This window comes from Vulpes vulpes, chromosome 5 (assembly GCF_048418805.1).
Source record: "Vulpes vulpes isolate BD-2025 chromosome 5, VulVul3, whole genome shotgun sequence".
Lineage (NCBI taxonomy): Eukaryota > Metazoa > Chordata > Mammalia > Carnivora > Canidae > Vulpes > Vulpes vulpes.
Window position 1 is genome coordinate 63,030,224 of NC_132784.1, and position 13,506 is coordinate 63,043,729.

A 13,506-nucleotide genomic window follows, 5' to 3' on the forward strand; every position below is an offset into this window, starting at 1 on the left:
GAAGAAACGGGTTCACTGGCTTAGGCAGCACATATACTAAAAGTGGAATGATAAGAAATGATTAGCATGGCCTCTCTGCAAGAATGATATGCAAATTTGTGAAATAGTCCATATTTAGAGGGAAGAAAAAAGAACCAGTGTTATTTGTCTTGTAAAATCTCCCACTGTCTGAATTTTGCTGCTGTTGTTTAACATGATCATTCATGCCCTATATTCCTATACACTGGTACCTAAATATAGAGACTCAATCAAATTCAGATTAGGTGACTTTTTCTTCAGGAGGATTCCATCAGGAGGTCTGCTTCTGTTTCTGTGGTGTCACCAACATTGATGATCGGTGCTATACTGTATTGAGTTTCAGTAACCAAAAGTGATTGGAAAGTGACAGGAACCCAGCAGGAAAGAGCCAACCCACATGGTCAAGAGCTGTGTGTAGGTGGTGGGGGGGGGGGGGGGAATCAAGCTATGTCAAGTTTTTGGTTGAGATTCTTCAATAAACTCATGTCCCATTGGGTAGGGAAGAAGGTTCATAGGATAAACACAAAAGTAACAAGTGTTATGTAAGCCTACTGAAGTTATGAGGATGCTTGCTCTTTCCTGCACTTCACAGTACCTCCATCCACATGGTTTGATCTCTTTAGGGGGAAAAGAATAAATAAAAAGCAGCTGGCTTTGTCCTATTGGTTTTTCCCCTCCAGTGTGTGTCATCTCTTTCCAATTAGACTGGAAGTTCCTGAAAAGCTAACCTAACACTTGGTTACTCAATTGGTTACCGGTAAATAAATAGGTAGATTTGCCTCAATGAGGATCTGAGGCCAGTTAGAAGAGCATGTGCCTAGTGTGTGCTTGGGCCAGGGCTCTATACCTGCTGGGGAAGAGACAGAAGTTGCTGGCAGCGGCCACACAGGAGCCAGAAACCATGGCTCCTTACAGTCATTCATTAAAAAAAATAATTAATTAATTAATTAATTAATTGGTGAGACAGAGAGCACATGAGCAGGGGGAGGGGCAGAGGGAGAAGCAGACTCCCTGCTGAGCATGGAGCTGAAGATCCCAGGGTTCTGGGATCAGGACCTGAGCACAAGGCACATTCTAACACCTGGTAACTAGAATGAGACTATATTCGGATATAAGGCCTTTTTTTTTTTAAAGGGTAATTAGGATAAAATGAGTTCATAGGGGTAGAGTTCAATATGACTGATCTACTTGTAAGAGATTAGGACCCAAACACACAGATCAAGGGGGAACCCTCTGCAAGTGTCAGGAAAAAAAAAAATCCTTGCAGATACCTTGACCTTGGGCTTGTAGCCTCCAGAACAGTGAGAAAGTGAACATCTGTGTTTAAGCAGCCCAGTCTATGCTATTTTGCTGTGACACCCTCTTTCTTCAATTGGGGTGGAGTTGAGGGTAGGGGGAGATTGAGGCTGGGTTGGGGAGAGGGGGAGGGCATATTTGCCTCAGACCTAAAGATGGGCATTGGGAGGCGGGCACCAGGCGGGCACCCCCTGCCTTGCCCAACAACCCGATTCTCCGTCTTGGTTTCTCACCTACGGTGTGTGTGGAGATCATTCTATCTGAACACACCTCGGATGCAATTCCCCCCACTTCCACCGCACAAAGCACCTTCAGCAGCCCAGCTCCTCCCACCCACCAAGATCTGAGCAAACTTCCTTGCTCTGCTGGTTAAGACCTAAGTCAGTGAGTGCCTCTCAAACACCAGCATGCATCAGAATCGCCTGGAGAGTGCGTGAAAATGCAGCTTCCCGGACCCTGCCCCCAGAGACATTCCTCTTCAGCTGGTCTGGACTGGGCAGAAAGTAGGCATTCCTAGCCAGCTTCCAGGCCACGCCACACTTGAGGAGCTCACTGAGACGTCTTTCCCCAGGGCCGCCCATGCATCTCCCAAATCGGGATAAAGTTGAACGGTTGTGCTGCCTGTTAAAGCGAAGGGTTTACTAGAATCTGAGCCAGAACTGGAGCCACTCGAGTCCAAAGAATCATGGGGGATCTCAATAAAAAGGCAGATACCTGGGCCCACCCCCAGACTCTTTTGGAGTCACCCTCTCTATACAGAGATGAGCAAAGGGAGTCACAGAGAAGGCAAGTGACTTGTTCCAGGGCACACAGCACGTTAGAGCAGAGGCTGAGCTGGAACCCGGGCCTTCTTCACCGCAGGGCAGACTGCGGGCGCGTCCAGTCCCTGCCTCTTCTGCGCCTCAGGGAGGTGGAGGGGGGGGGAGTCTCTCCTCCTGCCCCTTTCTCACCGCCCCCCACCTCCCTTCTGGTGATTGCAGCTGGGCCCTGGCATTTGTGGCTGAAGCTGAAAGGGAGCCTCGTGGGACTATAAATCATGCAAAAGAGAGAAAAGTGGAGGAAGGGTTTGCGGAAGGAGGGGAAGAGTCGAGAACCTCTTGGTGGGAGGGGAGTAGGGAATGAGAAGCCATTCGCTGATGTCCAAGAAGCTGAGGGTGGGGCTTCTCCTGAGACCTGCCTACCTTTGTCCCCACCCCTGCCTCTGACTGGGGAGGACTCCGCAGGGAGCCCAGGGAAATCACAAACCCCCACAAGGCCCTAAAAGAGCCTCCCTCTGCCCTCCCTCTGCAACAGCTCTGTGTTTCAGGTCCCCACGCACACGGGGACAGGGGGCTGGTCAGTCAGTTGCTTAGTTCAAGCTTCTTGCTCCTGGACTCGGGTTTCTGCTGACAGCCCCAGTCTGGCTGGTGGGATTGGAGCTGGGGTGTGGACCAGAGGTGGACCGCCGCCCAGACCTGCCCTCTCACCTGGGCACAAGTGAGGCTTACAGCTGGGAGAGAGCTGTCCTGGCACCTAAGATCCTGGCTGGGAAAGGCCAGTGAGGGCAGGGCTCCAGGAATCTGGATCTGCAGGCTGAGTTGGAGGCACTCCACTCCCATGTCACCTGGAGAAAAACTGGACCCACTTCCTGACGTCTTCATCTTGCAGCCACCTGTCTTCCATCCGGTGAGCAGCCATTCTGGTCTGGAATCTCCAGGTCCCAAGGCTCCCCCTACTCCAGCTGGACCCAGACTCCCTGGGGGTGCACTTGTGTAGGAATGACTGGGCTCACAGGGTCCTTATATTTTAAAAATAGTAGCGCCTGGGGTCAGTGCTGTGCCTCTACTGCATGATGGGTGGCTCGGAGGATCTGGGGCTACTAGGGAGAATTGTTGCGGGGGCACCCTGAGTACCCAGGGTAGCCTCATCTCCAGCCTGGAAGAAAGTCAGGCTGGAACCTCCAACTCGAGGTTGAGTGGGGGGTCCCCTCCCTTCTTCCTCCTGCTCAGGGCCCATACAAATTGTCTTTTTTTTTTTTTCAATGCAAATTTTCTGAAGTCTGCCCTTGCTTTACAGAAGGCTGAACGCCCAGCACACTGTGTGCTCCCATTAATGAATGCTAATTATCACTTTCTCTTTACTTGGCCCTCTCCCTGGGGGTTTGGGGAAGGGTGGTGAGCTGCCTCAGCTCAGTAATCACAGGCCAGGCCTGGAGCCTGGGAAGTGGGGGAGACTGAGGTACTAAGCCTGGCTATGCTGTGGGCCCTCTGACTGCCCACCTCCCCAGGTGCCTGAGCAATGGGCGAAGCAGCTGCCCAGGTTACAGCCACTCCTTGCTTTGCAAGCTGCGAGGTCCTGGAAGGGCAGCATTGTTGGGGCTCAGTTCCTTCTAGATGGTTCGGGCTTCTAAAGGCTGCTGACAGCTGGAGGGCACGTGAAAGCGAGTCTTGTGTTATGTCAGCATGTGCTTGCGACACGTTCACATTCGTTCTGCAAACACCTAGTGGAACACCTGTGCCAGGGCTGGTGCGGAGCACAGAAGGGAAAGACAGGGCTTCAGCTCTGAGTGGCCAGTGCCTCCAGCAGAAACAGCCAGCCCCCTGGTCTCCCTGTGAGCTGGCCAATGGCCAAGCTAGACCTGCAAGTGAAGCATTCTGGGAACACAGGGGAGGGAAGGAAAAACTCAGTCACGTGAAGGACAGTGCTTGGAGAAGGTGTCAGAGAACCTTGAAACTCAAGTTGGATCTCACAGGGCAGAGGGAGGGCACAGGAAGCAGCCCTGAAAAGGCAGGGAGTTGTAAACGTGTATTGCGTTTTAGGAATTCTGCATAGCTTCTGTGTGGGGAAAGGTGAGCCCAGGCTGGTAGGCTAAGCCACTGTTGGGTATCTCTCCAAGTATTCATATCAGGGTCCCAACTTGTCCAGCCTCCTGCCCCCCAGCACCCTTCCAGATCCTGAGCTCTAGTCAGTAAAAAGTCCTCAGGACCTCGATACCAGGCCTCTGGAAGCCAGGGTGGCATCCAGTGGACATCAAGTCTCACTGAGGACATGACTATGCTCAAGGAGCGGGGGAGAGGGGCAAGGCTGGTGCTCCAAGGGGCCAATGGAGCTGAATTTGGCAACGTGGCTTTGACATGTGAAGGTCCAGGAAAGGGGAGAAGGTGCAAGAGAACATTTCAGAGAAAACGAATTTTTCCCCATAAGGACATTTTTCTGTTGGGGAAGGAGAATCAAATTTTCTTCTTCTCTGCCCACCCACCTGCCTGACATGGGGGTCCCTAGTAAGACCCTTTCTCCAACCCTCTATGGATAGCCTTCTCCCCTTTTTCAGGTGGTTCCTTATGTCACAACCATTTTCGGCGGCCTGCGTGCAGGCAAGATGGTCATGCTCCAGGGAATGGTCCCTGAAGATGCCCACAGGTAAGGGGTGCTCCATGGCGCTGCTGGAGCTCAGCCCCAGAGGCATCGAGCTGGAGGCTGCTCCCTGCCTTCGGGGTCTTGGGGCTTCTGACCAGGGGTGCCTTTTGAGAGCACCTCTCACCAGGTTCCAGGTGGACTTCCAGTGCGGCTGCAGCCTGCATCCCCGGCCCGATATCGCCATCCACTTCAACCCTCGCTTCCACACCACCAAGCCCCACATTATCTGCAACACCCTGCAGCACGGGCGCTGGCAAGCCGAGGCCCGGTGGCCCCACCTGACCCTGCAGAGAGGAGCCAGCTTCCTCATTCTCTTTCTCTTTGGAAACGAGGAAATGAAGGTGAGTAGAAGGGATGGACATCATTGCCTAGAACCTGTGTCCGTCGTTCCGCTGAGCTGCCCACATCATTGTGTTGAGGGGCATTGCCAGGAGGGCTCAAGAACCCAAGCAGCCACCAGGCCCCATTCCAAGCTGCCCGGGGCCCACATGGCCTGGTACACTAGGCCCTGGAGAGAGCACCACTGCCACAGTCATACCAAGCTCTTCAGGAGTGCCTGCAATACGCTGGGCTCTGTTCTAGCCCCTAAATATCAGCTCGTTAGGGCCTCAGGACAGCACACAAGGTGGGTACTCATGTCCTCCCCGTCTCATGGTGGTGGAGGGCCCAGGCCAGGGAGAAAGAACTCCACTTCCAGGCTTTCCAGCTGTGAACTCCTGCCAGAGAGATGCCAGGACCTTGACCTCTCCAGGGGAAAGGGGGGTTGGTGAGAGCCAGCAGTGGAGGGAGGGTTCTGTGGCATAGGGGTTCACACAGCCACCTGAACCTCCATTTCCTCACCTGGGATAGGATGGTTGCCGCTGCTGATAGGTCTGCTGAGAGGTGAAAAGAGGGATGGTGTGGGGTGTCAGGGGCAGAGGGACAGAGAAAGGTACCTTGGTTCTAAGGCCAGCCCTGCAACCTTGGGAAGGTCACCTAAGCTCACCAAGCCTTGGGTACCTTGTCTGTCAAATGTGTCTCTCAGAGTTGGTGTGCAGGTAAATGTGGGGCACTCCAGGTAAGAGCGCCCAGCGATGCCAGGCACGTTCGTATGGATTCAGTGTACATCAGCTCAGGTGCAGCTGAGTTGTCTGTCTGTCTGCCTGTCTGTCTGTCTATCCAGGTGAGTGTGAACGGACAACATTTTCTCCACTACCACTATCGGCTCCCGCTGTCTCGTGTGGACACTCTGGGCATATTTGGCAACATCTTGGTGGAGGCCATCGGATTCCTGAACATTAATGTGAGTTCCCTTGGGGCCAGTGTGAGTTCCCTGAATGGCAACTGCCCCCGACTTCCCCTGATGTCTGGATGGGCCCAGGACCACCCCCTCTGCCCCAGGCAGGCCCTGTCACACCAGCTATAACCAAGGGGGAGGGGATCCATCAAGTTGCAGGATATGAGGGGGGTGAGGAGCTGACACAGAAGGGGACCCGAAGGCCACGGCAAGGAGGTGGATCACTTGGACACTTGGAGCCACAAGGCCCAAACAGCAGCTAGCTCTGTCATTTGCCCCCGAGGAACTTATGAAAAATGCAGATTTCTAGGACCTGCCACCAGACATTCTGACTCAGTAAGTCTAAGTTGGGGCCCAGGAATCAGCACTGCCAAATGCCAAGTTTGAGAACCACTGACAAGGCCTACAGGGAGAATGAGGAGCTGCCAAAGCCAGCCTCTGCCCACCCCCTGGACAGACAGGGTAGGCGGGAGCCAAATAATGACTCTCAGAGCTTGCAGTGGTCCTGAATCCCGCATGTGGCTTTCTCTCCTTCCCAACAGCCGTTTGCGGAGGGCAGCATCGAGTATCCCATTGGATATGTGAGTCTCTTGGGAGCCAGGTTGGCCTCTGTGGTTCCACCAGGGCTCCCTGCTCCCCCAGCCTGACCTGCCACTCACTGGGCCACTGCCCAAGTTAACAAAAGCCAGCTGCCCCATCTTCCCTCACTGCGCAGTTGCCATGGATACTGCCAGCCCTTCTTGGTCCCCAGCAGGCCTTGATTCGCCTCTCCCAGCCCGAGCCAGCAGGGCCAGCTTGGGAAGATGGACGGGGTGCACTGGCTGCCCAGGATGGCCAGAGCTCCAGGAGTCCTCTCAGGAGATCCCACTCGGCTGGGAAAACTTCTCTTCTCACAACCCGGGGAAGCAGCTGGGGTGGGCTTGTCAGGAGGGAGGGGCAATGAGGCCCAAGGCCACATTCACAATGAGTGAATGACAGACCATCTGTCTAGTTCCTCCCCATTATTCCAGACCTGGGGTCCATCTGGATCCAAGAGGGACGCCCTGGGGCTCTAATCAGTCGCCTGTATTGTCTGAGATTGACAACACCCAGGTACCCCCAGTTCTTAATAATAATGTTGAGAACTCTTTCACTGAGCAAGCACTGCATGGCTTCCATGTCCTGTTTCTCTCCTTGTTAGCCCTTCCTGCTGAAGAGCCCCAGCCTGGTGAGTGACCTCCCTTCTGGGTCTGGTGGTGGTGTCCTCCCGGGTGTTGTCCCACCCCTACCTGGTGGGAAATGCCCTCAACGTCAAGCTGCCCCCTTCCTTTATAGAAACCTGCAGGCTGCATGGGTGGGCCAGGCAGCTTCAGGCTGAAGCTCTAGCTTCATCTTCCCTTTTTTCCACTTATTCTGCACACAATTATTTGCTACTCCTCTGTACCAGGCCTGGTGCCAGGCCCTGGGAGAGAGGGACCAGCTAGTCCCAGCCCTCCAGGTGCTTGCAGGCTGGTGGGGAGGCAGACCAATGAGCACGTGGTTCAGGATGCAGCAATAGGGGACATGTCAGGGGCTCAGAGCCCCAAAAGGCCAGGGAGAGCTGAGGCCTGCAGTAGATGTTTAAGAAATGAGCAGAGCTGAATCTCCTGGCTGCAGGCCTAGAGGCAGCAGCCCTCCCCAAACTCCTGTGTGCCTCCCTACTCAGTCATCTCCTATCCTCCTACAGAAGGTGCCCTGCTCGTGTGCTCTTCCTCGGGGTCTCTGGCCTGGACAGGTCATCGTACTGCGGGCATTGGTCTTGTCAGAGCCAAAGGAGTAAGTATCCAGATGGAAGGGAGGGGGAAGCAACTCGGAGCTGAGCATGAGCACTACAAGCATTACCTTTTTCATCTCCAACGCCACTGCTCCTTTGTGGAGCTTGTGGTTGGGAAGGTGCTCAGTGCTTAGTCCTAACCACTGAGCACCATCCAGTGGCCAGTGCCCCCAGGGCCCCAACAGCCCCAATTCTGGGAGTATCTGCCCTGTCTGTACATCAGGCCAACCAGCCTTTCGTCGCAGGTACCAGCTGGGGCTCTGGGAAAGGTCCTTCAAGGGCCCAGAGAGAGAATTTGGCCTCCTGGGGTGACACAGTGCAGTGGTTTAGGAGACACGGCCAGGCAGCCCCAGAGAGGAGGTCCCCATTCAGGTGTCTCGGTGTCAGGAACTTGGAGCCACTCAGTGACTACACTAATCTCTCCGACAGGGGGCGCTCCTGCTCCACTCCTCAAACCTGCGGGCTTCAAGCCACTTTTTCTTTTTCCTTCTTTTTTCCCTCCCTACTCCTCTTTCCTTCTTTCCCCCTTCCTTTCCTTCTTGCTGGAATTGTGTTGGATTTCATGACTTTTCTGGGCCGGATTACCTGGATTTGACTTCTGCTGAGGACACTTGCTACCCTTGTGTCCCTTCAAGGCAGTTCCTTTGCCTTTCTGTGCCTCAGTTTCCTTGTCTGTAGAAAGAGGTAATAATACTGCCAGCTTCAGGGGTGGTTTACATACTTAGAATTATGGCAGGTGCATAATAAGTGCTCTACAAATGTGCTAGCGATCAAAATTACTTCCGTGGAGGGGCAGGAGAGAAAAGGAAAGGCCCTGTATCCTTCCTTTCTGTTTCAGTTTTGTTTTCCTAGAATCATGACCTTACTGAACTCTTGCCCTGCATGCTCTTGCACAAGCCTGTGAATTCTGGGGCAGGCATGCAGCACAGCCCCGGACAGCATGAACCTCCAAAGCCAGGCACGACAGGGCTGGATTCCTGCTTTTGCCTCTTATAAACCATGCGGTCTTGGGGAAGTCACTACCCCTCTTCTGAGCTTCCCCATCTGAATAAAAGGAGAAAGATCATCTCAGTCCTAGAGGGAAAATGGACAAGTTCCCAGTGATAGAGATACACCCCCACACACACACAGAAACTTGGAGACATGACACCACATTCATATCCTAGCTCAAAGTCAAATGGTTATGATTGGTCACACAGCAAGTAATTTAACTGCTCTGTCTCAAGAGCCATGAATTCACAAGCCCTCTGAGGCCAGACAGATCACATAAATAGTGAAGCCCTGGGTTGGGAAGGTAAAGTGGAAAGAGTATTTCCAGAGAGCCAGATCTTCTGATTATTTTAAAAAGAGGAGCACAAAGCCATCTTTCATATAAACTTCCTCAGTTTTGAAACATGGTCTTACCTGGATGTTGAAGAACACTATGGACCAGCCAGGACATTTCTACAGATCACTTCCACCAGTAGCCACCAACATCAAGACTTAGCACAGTGCCTGGCATTCAGCAAGCCCACAATAAATGCTGTCACCATTGTTTTCTGGAAGCAACTGTGGCTTGAAATGGACAAAGGGAGTAGGAATTGGAGGGCATGGAATTCACCACTGTCTGGGGTGTCCTCCTAGAATAGATCCAACAGGAGTCCCTGAAAGGCTGGCCCAAGGCTCACCTTTTCCTGGCTTCACCCCGCCCTGTGCCCCCTGCCATCTGGTCTCCCCACTATCAACCACTTCCTGCCCAGGCGTCACTCACCAGTAGCTTCAGGAGTGTGATTTCTAAGGTGCCTTTGGAAGTCCCAGAACAGGAAACAGGATGTGGCTGCCATATGAGGGGCAGGGGCCAGGCAGCAGAAAGGCCCCCAAATCTGGGTCCTATATTGTTCCCAGCCCAACCCAAAGCCCCACAGCTAATACTAGTGACAGGGCTAGCTAGGTAACTTCTTGTCCTTGTCAGTTATATGGGCTGCTGAACAAGCCACTGGATTTCCGGGAGGACTCCGTAAAACACCCACTATGTGCCACGCACTTGGTAGATTTCATGTACATGACCTCTTTTGTTCCTATCAATGAGAGGTATTGTATTATACAGTAAGATTTGTTAAACAATAGGTGTGATTTGAGTGCTTATTACACCAGGTGCTGTTCTAGCACTTTACACATGTTAACTCAGCCAACACAACTCATGAGGCAGGTATGGTACTCCTCTCCCCATACTACAGATCAGGAAACTGAGGCACAGAGCCATGAAGTGACGTCCCCAAGCTCACAGTACTAGAAAGCAGTAGAGCAGGGTTGAAGCCCAGACTAGCTCTAACCCCCACAGGATACCTGGCCTATAGCACCCAATAAATGTTAGCTACTACTTATATAATTCTCCCCATCCCAAGGAGGGGAAAACGAGGCTCAGGCAAGGTAATTTGCTCTCCCAGGGTCCTCTAACTGGTGGGTGGCAATGTGGGGACTCTGTCAGGTGTGTCTGGGACTCGCTCAGGTGTTCCCACCCCTCTGAGCTGCTGAATCTTCCAGCTGCACTCCCACATCTGTCTCGGTGCTCAAGATCCAGCAGCCACAGCTTGGAGAAGTCAGGGAGCCCCTTCTCTGGCCCCTTCTCGTAGCTTCACACTGAGCCTGAGTGATGAGGCCTGTGACGCTTAGGGCTTCCTTCGCAGACAGAACTCTGGCCTGGATCTCGCCCTGGGGATGCAAGAAGCTTATCTCAGCCCCCTTCATCTTCTACCCACAGCGATTCTTCGAGGTCAGTCAGAGCCAAGTAGCCTCATCCTTCCCCAGTGGGCACAGAGCAGCATTCCCCTGGGGAGACAGGGCAACATCCTGGGGCAGGGGGAGGAGGACTGGGGCTGGGAAGCCAGAGCCTGCCAGGAGGAAGAAACATCCACCCCATGGCTCTCAACCTTCCATGTGGGTGCCAGCAATCCCACTTCCAAAACATGGATTTAATTAATCAGAGCAGCCCCTGGCATTAGTGTTATTTAAGATAAAAAAAAAAAAAAAAAAAAACAATGCCCCACCCCCATGACTCCATTGTGCAGCCAGAGTTGAGAACCAGTGCTGGAGAGAATGCAACAGGCACAGATGGTGAAACCGAGGCCCAGGGCTGGGATCATGGTGTTCTGATGACAAGCTGCCCCCCACCCCCACCCCGCATCCTGTTCTTTCCCACCCTGGGTGCCCTGTGGTTTGGGTCTTTGTGACCTCTGAGGGGAGGGCTTACTGGGTGGGGTGTCAGGCAGCTGGTGGAGGGTCTGTCTGGAAGCCTACAGGCCCCTGCTGCCGATTCCAGGTGCTGCTCCTATGCCAGGAGGGAGGCCTGAAGCTGGCGCTCAATGGGCAGGGCCTGGGAGCCATCAGTCTGCACCAGCAGGCCCTAGAGCAGCTGCGGGAGCTCCGGATCAGCGGCAGCGTCCAGCTCTACTGTGTCCACTACTGACAAGTGAGCCAGGGACTCCGCCAGGGAAGAGAAGGGCCAGCCCGTGCCTAGCGCCCCATAGGTGGCTCAGCTCTCCTCCCTTCAAAAAGATTAGAGGTATGCCTGTCACCACCACCTGAGTCAGCAGGGGCTTTGGGCCCCACAGCAGAGGGAAGAAACCTGTGTGAAAAGGCTCCACCTACCAGGAGCCTGGAACCTGGCTCCATCCTCCTTTAGGGCCTACACAGGGGGCAGGTGTAACAGCCTAGCAAGGACACTCAAAGGTACAGTGGCTTCGGGGCGCCTGGGTGGCTCAGTCAGTTAAGCGTCCAACTCTTGGTTTCAGCTCAGGTGGTGATCTCAGGGTCATGAGATGGAGCCCCATGTTGGGCTCCGTGCTCAGCAGGGAGTCTGAGATTCCCTCTCTCCCTCTCCCTCTGCCCCTCCCCTGCTTTTGAGCACACCCTTCTCTCTCTCAAAATAAAATCTTTTTTAAAAAAGTACAGTGGCTTAAAGAATTGAGACATGCATTTCCTTCTCATCTAACAGTTCTGGAGAAAATGGTCCTGGTCTGTGGAGCAGCCCCATGGACCTTTGGGAGGGTCCCAGCCGTGGCGCCCCATTTCTGGGGCATCATCATCGTCTGGGTGGCTGGGTCTCGGCTCGGATACCACCACCCTAGGTTTCAGTCACTGAGAAAGTAACTAGAAAATGTATACAAGGCCCACCTGCTTTCAGAAGCCCCAGCCTGGGATTGGCATGGCCTGTGTACACTCACATCTCCTCCATAAGCAGTGGGTCACAGGCCACTCTGGGTGCAAGGAAGGCTGGAAACGTGCTCCAGTGGGATGGCCAAGTGCCGGGCCATGGTTCCACCACTGTGATTCCTGGTATGTGCAGGTAGATTTTGTGTTTTCCATGTCCTGTGCTTTTTTTTTCCCTATGTTTTCAGCTTTCTTGCTTGCTACTGGACTGCTGAAATCTTTAATCACCCTCCCCACCTTTTTTTTTCTTATAGTGGCTTGGAAGTTTTAAGCTGCATTTTATACTGCTAGTGGTTTTCCTCATTTTTTATTATTAACAATAAAATTGACTTTTGGAGATGGGTAAAATTCTGAGTTTTAATATATACGTGGATTTGTGTAACCATCACCACCACAATCAGGATTTATAACAGCCCCATCGCTCCAAAAAACTCTCTTGTATCACTGCTTTGTAACTATACCTTCTCCACCCCACCCCTAACCCCAGCAACCAGAGGATCTGTTTTCTACTCTGACATTTTGATTTTCAAAATGTCATAAATGGAATCATAGTATCTGACCTATTTAATCCAGTTTCTTTCATTCTGCATTATCTTAAAAAAAAAAAAAAAGATTAGAGGTGCCTGAATGGCTCATTTAAGCATCTGCCTTTGGCTCCAGACATGATTTCAGGGTCCTGAGATGGGGTCCTGCATCTGAGCTCTCTGCTCAGCGGGGGAGTCTGCTTCTCCCTCTCCCTCCCCACCACTAGTGCTGTTGCTCTTTCTCAAATAAATTAAAAAGAAAAGATTATTTATTTGAGAGAGAGAGTGCATGAGCAAGGGTGAGGGGAGGGGGGGGGAGCAGAACCCCTGCTGAGTGGGGAGCCCAATGTGGGATGTGGGGCTAGATCTCATGACCCCATGATCAAGATCATGACCTAAGCCAAAACCAAGGATTGAACCACCCAGGTGCCCCTGCATTAACCCTTTTGAGGTTAATCTAAATTGAGATTAATCTTGCTGTATGTATTAGGGACCCATTTCTGTTTATTACTCAGCAGTATTCCATTGTACCACAATTTGCTTATCTATTGATCCATGGAAGAACATGTGGGGTGGTTTTCAGATTTTGGCAATCATGAATAGAGCTATCAAAAATATTTGCATGCAAGTCTTTGATGAATATAAGCTTTAATTTCTCTAGGGTAAATACCCGGTAGTAGAATTTCTGGACCATATGATAAATGCATGTTTGATTTTATAAGAAAGTGCCAAACCTTTTTTCAAAGAGTGACTGTACCATTCTGCATTCCCACCAGCGATGTGGGACATTTCCAGGTGTTCTGCATCTCTGTACTTGTTGCTGTCAGTATTTTTTATTTTAGCCATCCTCACTGGTGTGTAGGGGTATCTTGTTGTGGTTTTTTGTTGTTGTTGTTTTGTTTTTGCCACTGGCTGCTTGGAGTTTATTTCCACTTGGTGCAAGGCACACAGTTCCAGGGTGGGGAAGGCTTGCGTGCGGCTTGGACAGTAAACAGTGGGATTCTCTCAACTTCCTT

General features: G+C 52.3%; 1 protein-coding gene and 1 non-coding gene across 2 annotated transcripts; both read left to right on the top strand.

Moving 5' to 3' along the window:
* Positions 1-10: 10 nt before the first annotated feature.
* On the top strand, positions 11-118 carry LOC112924384 (U6 spliceosomal RNA). Its single transcript, XR_003235864.1, has one exon. It is a non-coding gene; the product is annotated as a U6 spliceosomal RNA (small nuclear RNA).
* A 2,399-nt stretch (positions 119-2,517) lies between these two features.
* LGALS12 (galectin 12) lies at positions 2,518-11,705 on the top strand. Its single transcript, XM_026004623.2, is given in 10 exon segments — positions 2,518-2,979; positions 4,625-4,713; positions 4,838-5,051; positions 5,873-5,992; positions 6,529-6,567; positions 7,167-7,193; positions 7,692-7,780; positions 10,391-10,414; positions 10,416-10,530; positions 11,077-11,705. Coding segments are annotated over 10 exon segments (933 nt in total). The 5' UTR covers positions 2,518-2,910; the 3' UTR covers positions 11,224-11,705.
* Positions 11,706-13,506: the final 1,801 nt, after the last annotated feature.